General features: G+C 38.5%; 1 protein-coding gene across 4 annotated transcripts in view; it reads right to left on the reverse strand.

The window, feature by feature from the left end:
• Positions 1-511: 511 nt before the first annotated feature.
• The window catches only part of ICA1 (islet cell autoantigen 1), a 72,786-nt gene continuing 61,421 nt past the window's right edge, over positions 512-11,876 (reverse strand). For 2 of the 4 annotated variants that reach the window (XM_074574751.1, XM_074574754.1), the window contains 3 exons: positions 8,480-8,761; positions 3,235-3,330; positions 512-1,467 (listed from right to left, as the gene is read on the reverse strand). In XM_074574751.1, coding sequence (XP_074430852.1) covers positions 1,346-1,467; positions 3,235-3,330; positions 8,480-8,761 — 500 coding nt within the window. In that variant the 3' untranslated portion in view covers positions 512-1,345. The remainder of the gene's footprint in view (positions 1,468-3,234; positions 3,331-8,479; positions 8,762-11,876) is intronic. The other 2 variants (XM_074574752.1, XM_074574753.1) reach the window with 2 other exon arrangements.

Raw genomic sequence — 11,876 nt, forward strand, 5'->3', positions numbered from 1 at the left:
GCACATTAATGCTGCCCAGCGCGGCCATCAAATGATGTTCTGCTGCATTCCAGAAGCAGCAGGTCAGTTCGGTTAACTTCTGTATTTATATAGTTATTTTCAGGTTTCCAATGCATTTACTTAGTTATCTAATAGACCATGAGGCAAGGATTAACTGCATGTAGAGTTGACTGGTAGTGAAAAACTAAACCAACGTAAAAGGAAAATGAATTAAAAAAGGCTAAATACAATAAATTGCAGTGCAGGTCTTATACAGTACCTAGAGCAAATACGCAGAACTTCTGATCTTAAGTGGCTGCTGACACATCCTTTTCACCTTCCTTTGCTGTACAAGGAGAGGGGGGCGGCAAAGGGACATTGAGTGAGTTCCAATTTTCTTGCTGTCCTACTGGATTACTACTCAGAAACAGCACGAGATAACGATATGAATTATTAGGTACTTTCTAAAAACTGGTCATATGTTTTACCTTCAGATGCCTGTTACGTACCAACTCAACAGCACACCAGCATTCCAGTGGGAATAAAAGGTCTTTTTTTGTCAAAATCATTTTATTAAAGAGTTAATGTCACAACAAGCTCAAAATAACACATGCTTCAGAAATAAATTGGATGAAAAATACTCCGAACAGAAATATGGATGTTTTGAAGGCATGGTAAAGCATCAGTTGCAAGAAACTTCTGCAAACAAGTGCAAATTCTGTTGGTGCAATGGAGAAAAACCTCAGAAAAGAAGCCTGCTGGGCACGACTTCTGTTCGTGTAGTGCAGTTTGTCTAAGAAGTTAAATCAGAAAGGGCACAATTTCCACGGCTGCACAGACCCAAATGTGTTTCTTCAATAATTAGCCCCGGCACAGATTTTTCACTGTGAGTACTAACAAAACAAATTCAGTTGATATCTTAACATAGTAGTAATATATATACTGCATACATGATAGATGTTTGACTCATGCAGCCGCCTCAGTTACACGATTTATTTTTTTTTTTTTATTTACTCAAGAAACATTTTAAAAAAATAGGTTTGCAATTTGTATTTAACTCCAGTTTTAGCTCCGCATCACCTCAGGCAAAGACAGTGTTTCAGCAGATAATCTATTTTGGCAAGAAATCTGCCCTAATTCTTAACCTTATTTTTGTAAATCCACGTAGAAAATAAATGCGAACTCTTTATACAAAACAAGAGCAAATAACTGTACCTATATAAAAGGGGATTCATTCCCTTTAGTTTTATTATCATGGCACATACTTTATAGTTTCACAACAGCATACTAATTTTCATTTATTTTTTTTTAAACCCCAAAACAGTGTTGATGAATGGAAGAATGTGAGTTACCATGGGCAGCTGACTCATGCATTAAGCAATTCGTGTTCTTTATCAGTTTTCCCAACAGCATCAGGATTGGATAACGGGTCAAGGTCAGCAAAGAGACTGAACCAGGCAGTCAAGTCTTTAGGATTCTTTGTAGGTTCTGGAAAAAAAAAAAAAAAAGAAAGAAAGAAAAGAAAAAAGTACAGACTTGTCAGCTATTTTAAAACAAAACTGACTGAATGTTTGACTGAGGTCAAACAAACGCCACGCTGTTGTTTAATTTATTACTAAGGGCACTTCTGACAGGAAAACCTGAATGAGTGATGGTATTTTAAAACACTACCTTTAATAGAATATGGAACTTTTAGTATGAATGAATGTTTTACATCTGTCTGCCTGTGTATTTTATATGGCTCCTGCCATGATAAGTACAGGAACACTTTAATTAAAAATAAAAACAATCTCCCTCTGTCTAGCTTTGTTTCATGAAAGGTATTTTATTTGTGTGTGCACATGCATGCCTGCAAAAAAGTAAAAGGAAAGTGAAGGCAAATTTTACTTTCAACCTCTCTTACAGGACTAAATTCCTTTGCCTAAATCCAGTTCATGTGACTGTTCTGTCCCCGTGTGTAGGACCACACAAGGTCATTACTCATTTGGAATGAAGTTTAAATGGGAAGGTATTGGCTGGAGGGAGAGGGGGTACTTTGATAGCCAGTCCCAAGTTCAGCTTCTAATATTGGGGTATATTTTTTGATGGATATAAACAAATGTGAACCAGGAATGTGTTCCAACAGCAGCTGGATTACTGCATCTAAGTGTCTAAATTGACATACAGATGCCACAGAGGTCTCCTACCTTCTCTTATTCCAAAAGGGCAGATGTTCAAGTTAAAGATGAGGTCACTTTGGCTGCTTAAAGAAGGTACATCACCACTTGCTTTGTTTTTTTGTGACCCTGTGCTTATTATAGCACATATATTACATTGATAGTGAAATACGATGTTCTCTTTCACTCAGAGAGAAAAGGTCGCATGAAAGCATTCTTTGTGAAACAAGGAATCTATGGACAAAATAGGCTCCGTCTGGCACGACTTTCATCTTGGTGTCTGCAGGGCTGGAGTATCTGCCACTTTCATAAACACAGATTTAAAAGTAGCTGAAGGCTGTTCCTTTTTCTGATGAAGGTACTGGAGCTGTGGCATCACACTCATTTCCCAAAACAGTTTCCAAAACATCTTAACCCTCTTTTTCTGCTGGCTGAAACATGTCGGTCTTTTAATCCCAGGAGGCAGGGGGAGGAATACATATTGCTCCTTTCTTCTGCACTGAACATTTTTGATGTAGCTACAAACTGGCAGTAAGGATTCAACACATTTCTGGTTCACTTATCCAGAAAACCCTAGTAAAAATCAGCCAGGCTCTGTCTCAGTAGATGGCAGGACTATGCACTCTTGAGTCAGTTGCAAGAAGTGAATTAAGTTTCAAACAGATGATTACCGATACAAGTTATCAACAACATTTGCAATTAGGGCTCTTCTGCCTTATCAGTAGCCTGTATTTTAGCCACAATGTCCTCCTAGAGCTTCAAAACACTGTTTATCTTAGCCAAAGTGCATGCAGATGCTGTTCTGTGTGACTCAAAATTAAAGTAGTAAATGAAACTGTAGTTTCAGCTCCCTCCTTGTATAGTAAATCACTCTTTTGACATAATACTAGCACTGAAGCCTACCAAATACACACACATATCATACACATAGTCAATGCTGAAACAGAGTAATTCATTAGCGAGCACATGGTTCTTGACATATAACTACTACATAAATAGATTTTATTATGACAAAGCAACTGAGAAGACTGGTAAGACACACGAGTCACAGATGAAAAGGAAAAGCAACGTAACTGAAAAAAATACATGACTGTATCACCTTTCATGGGCGTCTTGTTAGCATTCACATTCAGGCTGTTTGGTTTCTGTGCTGGCTGCGGTACAGGCGGTGGGTTCACACTGTTCGCTGCCCATCCTACAATTCAAGAATTCAGCGGCATTAGCGAGAAGAATGACTTTGTTAACTCTGACACCCCCACTGCCTGGCAGCAAAATGCTCACACCAGAAGACGGAGCAGCATATTACATTTACGGTGACAGCCGTTTGTATCTTCCCTCCCATACAAGAAATCAGCAGTCAGATGCTGCAGACGAGCAACATCCTTGAGAAGAGAGTATCTGTGGATCAGTTTCATCACCTCCAGATTCAGGCAACTGTACCCTTTTCAAACCTTTAACCTGGCTAAAAAAAGATTTTTTTCTTGTTTCTTCTATCCAATCACAGTTAATACTTGTTCACAGGAAAGCCAGTGCAGTAATCAAGTTAAGCATAGCTCTAGGGAGAAGAATATCACTTACATTTGTGTGAAAATATCAAACATAACTAAACATTTTTTCCACCATTCTTTACTTTTACAGATCCAAAGACTTTCATGCCATCAACTGTTCTAGAAAAAAAATATTTGGAGCTCCTAGATTTTTTAGTTAATTTTGAAAAGATTAATTCTGAAAAAAATAATTTCTTGCAAAACGCTTTGAAGAATTCAAAGATGCACTACTTCGAGTTAACTTAAAACTAGATTTTAATGGAGTATTTTTTTGTTCTTCATCTAAGAGAGTAACTATACAGGAAAAAGTAAAACTGGGTATTCACAATTTTTTGTTCTTACATGCGTATTCCATAGCCACAAAAGAGTAATGATAAATACAGTTAATGAGGCCAGATGAGCTAGGCCAGATAAACTAGGGGTGGCATACCACAGAAACATATTAGGAAAAAATGGAGCATTTTTGTCCCTGGCTTAAGACAGTTAAAATTCTTACGCTTTATCACATTTAAAGGACTGGAGGACATATTTCTAATTTCAATATCTCCTTTAAGTGTGACCTTATTAATTATCCATCCATCCAGGCATCCATCTCAGGGAACTCGTATAGTTAATTCTGCAGTATCACAAACAGGATATTCATCTGTGCACACAGCTAGTATTTCCTTATTCAGTCTCTTTTTTCTGTAAGTTCCTGTTTTCTCATCCTTTTCTGTTACTCTCTTTGTTCTTCTTCCCCTTACTTTCTCCTCTTTTGAGACCCCTGTCAGATATTGGTACCCAGCATCCTGACGGTTACTGTAACAGCCACGTAAGTCACATAAACCCTTCCTCTCTCTAACAGATTATTCTCATTGCTCTCTGATCTTACCTTGACTAAAAAAGGCCTGAAGCCCAAGCTGTGTTATTAAAAAGAGTCAGGAAGAGTGTTTCTAAAAAATCACATGAATTAGGAAGGAAATTTAAAGCCACAAACATCCTCTGTATCTCTAAGGAAACAAATCAAAAACTTATTCAAAATCTGGATGCAGAGGGCTCATATATATTTGTTCTAGGCGAAGGTGGCAAAGGCTTAGGAGCTAGCCTGTGCGCCCTGAAAATGAGATTTTTAGAGTTTAAACTTTCAAATAAGTAAACTGGAATCATAAATAATAAAACCCATGGCATTAATGCTTCAGAATAGCATGCTTTTCCAGGCACTTTCTCTGCTTGTGTTACAACAGAGGGGAATGGCAGAGGACGTTAAACACAACTGCAGAAAACTGTAACGCTTTCATTTGTTTGCAGATGTATTGCGAGAAAGTGTTTTAATATGTCAATGGATGGCAACGGATAAATTGAGCGGCTTAAACAAACAGTGCCAAATCCTAATTTCATAGAAATGAATGGGAGTGCTGCCCAGAAACTTTCTGTGCAATTCCCAGTGACTTCAGTGAGATCAGGACTTGGCTCCTGGAGACCTCACTGATGTTCGTTTACACTGATGGGACAGGCAGACCACAGAGCGGGACACCGCAGAGGAGTTAACTCCTTTGGAGCTCTCCTTTTGAGTCCCTGGACTAAGGCTGGGTAAGTAGGAAGTCGGTGAGAGATGCTGCGGTCTGGTTCTCTGCTCATTGAAACGCAGGTAGCTCAAGTACCACTTAGAACACAAAAAGAACCTAACAGCAGCAACAAAAACATCCAACCAAAAATGCTCCGGAAAACGTGTGATGCTTTTGTAATGAACTTGGCCATCTATGAAGGTACTGGGAAAGACTTAAACAGAATTTTTATTAAATACTTTCATGAATTATGTTTTTAGCGTCCACTCATAGTGAGCTACAGAGAACAGCTTTGCCTTTCAAAAACACAGTGCAGCCCATCGATTTGAAAACAGTTGTTGGCCCTAAGCCTGTTCTGGTTTGCCTCTTCACAGGACGGCTTCGTGATGTGACTAGACAAAAGATAATTGCTGAGACAGCAAGAAAACCAAACAGCTTACTCTTCAGCTAGCATCTTCACAAACGTTACCACAATTAAATTTAGCAATGGAAATGGGGAGCTGCATGGTTTCTTACCGACTAGAATATATGCACATGTAGGTAAGATAAAGAGGAGCCCTTACTGGTATGAATAAGTAAGTAAACGAGGCCATAAACATCATGAAAGAGAAAGCCAATGCTCTCTGAAAAAGCGGAAAGGCAACCAAACTACAAAGCTGTATCTGGAGGGGAATCTAAAAGATTTGTTGGGACCATGGTTTCTTTCTAACATGTATATACGTTTTTATATATATATGTATTTTAAACCAGCACCTGGTAGTCCCATAGCAATTCAAAGTCCCATTGTGCTAGATCCCGCCTATAAATACAGCCAGAGAAAACTCTGAGCTGGGAATTCCTGACCGTAACAGTTTATAACCTGCATAGCATTGTGCCTGTTTTACAGATTAAGATCTGAGGCAGAGAGAAAACAAAGCCCCAAAGATTTATGAGTGTGCTTAACGTAAAATAAGTAAGTAATCCCACTGAAGTTAATAGAAAAGTTAATGTGCTTAAAGTTAAGCATGTGAGTTTTAAGAATCTTTATGGTCTTAAGGCCAAATTCACACAGGAAGTATGTAACATCGAGGCTCCAGTGTAGCACTTCACACCAAATAATTATTAAGAATCCTACCAATTAGGGGAAAAAAAAGTGTAGGATATGTATCAAGTCCTCAGTAAAAATATCCATAATTCATATATTCTAATATTTTTAACTTGTATGCTTAGATATGTTTATCCTGCAGTTAGTATTTTGGTTTTCTTTTTTAAAAAAGTCTGCTGTTTCCAAATTTATTGACAATGTCAAATCATGGAAGAAGCGCTGTGCAATGAAACGGAGTTTAAGATTAAAGTTGAGATTTCACAGGATATAAAATGGGCAGAAATTCACCTTCTGATGAAAAATAAAAAGAAAAAACTTAAAAAGAAAATTATTCTATGAAAGTAAGTTTAAATAATGCGTTTTACTTGGCAACTAGAGTTAGCTTGGAACATACTGATTATCAGATACAATTATTCAGCTGATTAGCTCTGACTTTTCAAATGCCAATAGATCAATTACCATGATCTTCTGCCAAAACCCTGGACATCCATTTGAAAACACCCACATAGTTTATTCTTCCAATACATATTTATTCTTTTTCAAAAAGATTTTGGGATACCGTGTTGACTGGAATGGATTTTCCCTTTCTGGTATTTCTTGAAGGCAACATACTTGAGTTCTGATTTTGAAGTGCAAACAGCACAGCCAATGCCAGTGTCTTGTGCAAATCAGAGGGATAACAAAAACCTCAGAAAGGATACCCAGCCCTGATTACCATTTACACCTCAAAAATACTTTTCCTTCAAAAACATGTTTACATTTAAAAACATGTAAAAACTCTGGAAAAAAAGATCAATCCCATAATATTTCTGTTGCTATTTTCAGAAATTTGCTTAAAATCTGTTTATGTCTCTGTATCAAGAAAGGTATTTTCCATTGTTCCCTTTTCCCCTTTCAATACATACCATGTCTGCTTCTGGTCACAAACTGTTTAATTTGACAATGCAATGACTAAACCTCATGATTTTTTTAGCTTATATTTTATAAGGTCAAATCCTACACTATTCCAGTCCCTCTTCACACTATGAATCATACTCATACATGTACGTACCTCATCATAAAAACACATCTAAAACACTGCATCATTGCAAATGTCGCTCCCCCGGTTTCCACCTAAGTGTTGAAGCCAGTGAATCCAAATATCTTGCTTTGGGTGTGGTGGTGGTAGCTGTATTAATTATAAGGTAAATTTGACTTTCTTATTCTTGCCAAAATGTCACAGGTCATTTTACATCATGTATGATTGTACCAGTTGCATGGGTTCCAAGAAGCAGTCTTCAGGATGGAATCAGTCTGCTAGACTTTCCTCCATCACTCTTCCTCAAATGAGATTTAAATGACTTTGGACAGAGCCCAAAAAGGCAAGCTCCTCCTCCAGCTTGTAAAGTCCTAGGAGAAATCTATCCGGACTGTAGGGAGGACGAAGGTAGTTGCTGTTGGCTGGTTGTCACCAGCCTGCCTTCCTCCATCCCTGCCTCAAGGCCAAAGCAGCAGCAGGAAAGCTCTGCCTTAGTTCTGCTCTTTCTTTCCTCTCTTCCCAGCAGCAGCTTGGAAAACCCAAGAAAATGAATTGCAGAGAGAAAGAGTTGTTACCTGCATCAGTAGATAACCTGCCTACAAGAGGAATCCACCTGTTCTGTTGCTAGGATGAGACAACCCATTCTACCTTACCCATATCCCTACACATAACAGTATGGGATGATGGGGAAAAAAAAAAAGAAAAAAATGAATGAATGCCATCTATTTTCACTAAGTTGTTTAAAAATAGTATTCCCAGACAAAATACAGTAATCATTTTTGGTTCTTTGGCCCCTTAACAGAGACAGCAGTTGTGATTTAAACAGTAGAACCCACTCAAACAGATTTTCTGTTGCAGAAAAAAACAATGTCTCCAAAGGCCTACAGAACATTTCAGGAAGCTCAATGAAAATATTCAAGACAGTAATTTTGACTTCAGGCTTTAGGGTACTTCATTCACAAACACTGAATGAGCAGGGGTAGAAAAAAAAAAATATGCTACTCACGTCTTCTTCTCCAGGCCACTCTGCTTTAACTTCAGGGTTTCTGCCTCTGTGGCACAACATAAGTTGTCACCACACTTCTACATAGCAGAAAGCCATACTCTAAAACTTAAAACCAAAATGCAAACAGAGCAAGATGAGCTCTCACCATGTAAAGACGACTGCAAGTCATTCATGTTTTGGTCTAACAGCTGTGAGGGCAAGAAACCCGATGGTGCTGGTGCCACAGACGATGAAGTGTTCTCCACATCTCCAACTGAAGAGTTCATAGTGAGATCAGCAAGTGCAACCTGTCCAAACACAGCTGTCCACTCTTTGCTGAATTCCCCCTCATCCAGGGAGGAAGCGTTGAGGATCTCATTCAGCAATACCATGTCATCCTTATCACCAGGTTCTGACTCCAAGGACCTCACAAACTGATCCTTTGAAGCTGTCTCAGAACAAGAGTCAAGATAAATATTTTTTTAGACAAACAACAAAAAGAGGGAACCTTTTTAAAACATCCAATCTAGGGTTTGCATGTTAAATGAGATGGATTTTTTTGGCCTGAATATTTGTTGTTTTCTCTTTTAAACCCAATTTTCTTGGACATCTGGGCTCGTAGCTTATGTGACAAATAATTCCTTGGTTATCTTAGATAACCTCACTGCTGTTACAACTTATTTCTCATTAAAAACAATACAAGTACGCTTAAAAATCTGTTAAGAACGACACCAAAATCATTACATAGTCTAATATTTAAAACATTGGAGAAGACTATTTTATGTTGCTTTTTGAAGCATTATATAAAACTGTCAGCAAAAAAAAATATCAGATTGATATAAATTGAAAATAAATAAGACTCGGGGTTTATTCTAGAATTTTGTGAGAACATACTTAAGATGACCTTTATGACTTTCTCACCAATGCTTGAATTACTGGGGCATTTCCCCATGAGAACAGGTCACTCTACACAGAGTGAGATTTCTACACTGTTCAATAGTATAGTAACTCTTTTTTGCCTCTCTCGGGCTGCTGAGAAATAACTGGGGCCACTTTCCTTCTGACTCCCTTTGCTAGATTTTCTAGCACCAGAACTGCAACCAAAGCAGCTCTTCGATCACTTGCGCCATTACCCCTTAAAAACAAATTTTACTATTTTAGAAACGTTAAATAGTTATATAAAATACAAGAAGCTTGTAACCAGGATCGTAATCCTTTTCTCTAGCTTACAAAATATTTGGAGAGTGAAAGAATTGTCAAGGAACCCCGACTGCTATTTCACTTGGAAACATTTAGAGCTCCACTGTGGGAGTATGCAGAGGACAAAAATGGTGGTTAACAATGTTGATAATGTTACGTTACTGAAACCCAGATCAGTTTATCTTAATTACGCTTGTTTCAAACTTGTGGTAAGGCACAAAAGCAACTTCAGTTTTCCAAAGTTTGGACAGATCAGCTGAGCTCTGCGAGTTGCATACAACTTGCAAAGATGTTTTTAACCCTTTTGGGTTGGGATAAAAGACTTACGGTAGCAAAGTGGTTGCAACAGGCCATTTTATTTAAATGCAATGGCCTTCTCAGACAAGTTCCATTTTAACAGCTGTAATAATATACAATGAAATGGCTGAAGATGAATCAGAGGAGAAAAAAAAGCATGAAACAGTGTTTTAAAATAGGCTGATGAGTCAACATACACACCTACGTACTAAGAAACAAATAATCCAACACATAATATAGGGATTTTATTCATTACTGAAGTCAGTTCTGAGATTCAGCTCCTTTCACATTTTTATATACCTCTGAACTCCCTGCCAGGGCCCAAAAATTAGAAATAGAAACACCACAAACAAGTCAATTTTCCTGATGTTCCCACTAGACTTTAACTGAAATACCATAGAAAACAATTTGTTCTCATGAATTTTCAGGCTGCTTTCCCATCTTCAGATAAACAGCAGAGAATGTTAAGGTTGTCCAAAGCACCTACAATTCCCCCACATCTCTCGCTATTCAGCAGGTGAGGCAGAGAGGTAAATCCTTCCACAGGGGAAAGACACCTGCTATTTCAAAGGCACTTAAGAACTCTGATCTCTGTGGGGCATCACCATCTCAAAGCCGCTTTCAGGAGGCCCTTTCATGAACTTCGAAGGCTTACATGGGGAGATGCAAAGCGAGCACAACAGATCTGCTAAGGCATACCGCCAACACTGTACCTAACCACAAATGACATTTACTATAATGGAACAAAGGCTTTGCAGCAACACAGCTCAGAGCAAAGCTCTGCTTCATCTGGGTATCCCAACTGCAGTAGTCTCATTTTTACTGGGGGAGCAAGCACAACATCTAGCTATACATCTGAAGAGCAGTTAGGTCTTGCTGTAGTGCGTATGACCACCACACCATCAGAGGAGTGACACATCTTGGCAGTCTTTCTGATCTTCCTGCAGGGACGATGCACCCGGGGCAGGGGAGGATAGGGTGGTGCTTATGCTCAGGCTGCCTCGAGTAAGCAGCAGTAAGTTCTACTCTTGTCTGCAATGAAGGTTATCTTGAAACCAGTCTTGCTTATCGAGATATTACTCGTGTGGTACCTCTGCCAGATTACCAGAATGATATGGACTTTCTCACCTCACCCGTAAATCTTCTATTACTTCTCTTCCTGTTTTTCTGTTTTCACTGCCCATTTTCATAGTCAACATCCTTTCTTTGTCTGCACATGCTGCCTCTAAACTTATAAATGTCCACGAGAAAACCCCCAAAACTCCCGATAAAACACTGAGAAAACAATGTCACTATATTCTTTTTCGTGGTTGTTTGAACAAGCCTCTAGCAGTGCTCATATTCCTTTGCAAACATGCCTCATTTTGCTGGTATTTAAAAAAACTAAATGCAAAGAGAAAGTGAAAATATTTACTATGATACATGATCGGAAACACAGGATAAAGACTTCCTTCTGAAACGCACACAAAATTGTACCTCTAACTATACTGCTGAACTTAAAATAATACAATATTCCTTAGCCTAAAGCTAGCTAGTGTGTACAATTAGGGTAAATGGCTGATATTGTAATATTAACATAGCCATCCTTATCTGATGAAGCTGCACCACAACTGCTTTCGTATTGATTTAACTATTTGACTAAAGAAAAAAAAAAGCAGCCTTCTAACTGACATAGCTAAATTTGTATGACCAATAAGTGTATGCATTATCTGTATCTCCACTAAGATGGTCCAACAAGGAATGGAACTGAGTAAGAAGAAAACCAGGAGAAAAAAGGCCACTATCATACATGCACTGACCTTTTTTATTAACCACAGAAAAGAAGTCATCACTACCTTATCTATCCAGAGATTAGGGCTGCTTCTGCACAGGCAGCTGAGGAACTTTCGCTGTTTCTGCCTTCATGGGTGATTCCCCACATGGGTAATTTCCCCACAGTACAAGAGACAAATCCAAAGTTGAGGTGTTTGTGAATGCTCTCCTCCTCACCCACCATGAAGGCAGTGCCTTAAATACCCCAAATAACACTCTCGGTCTGACTGTGTAAACCGCAAAGAGGGATTTTT

Source organism: Larus michahellis, chromosome 2 (assembly GCF_964199755.1).
Source record: "Larus michahellis chromosome 2, bLarMic1.1, whole genome shotgun sequence".
In the NCBI taxonomy this organism is placed as follows: domain Eukaryota; kingdom Metazoa; phylum Chordata; class Aves; order Charadriiformes; family Laridae; genus Larus; species Larus michahellis.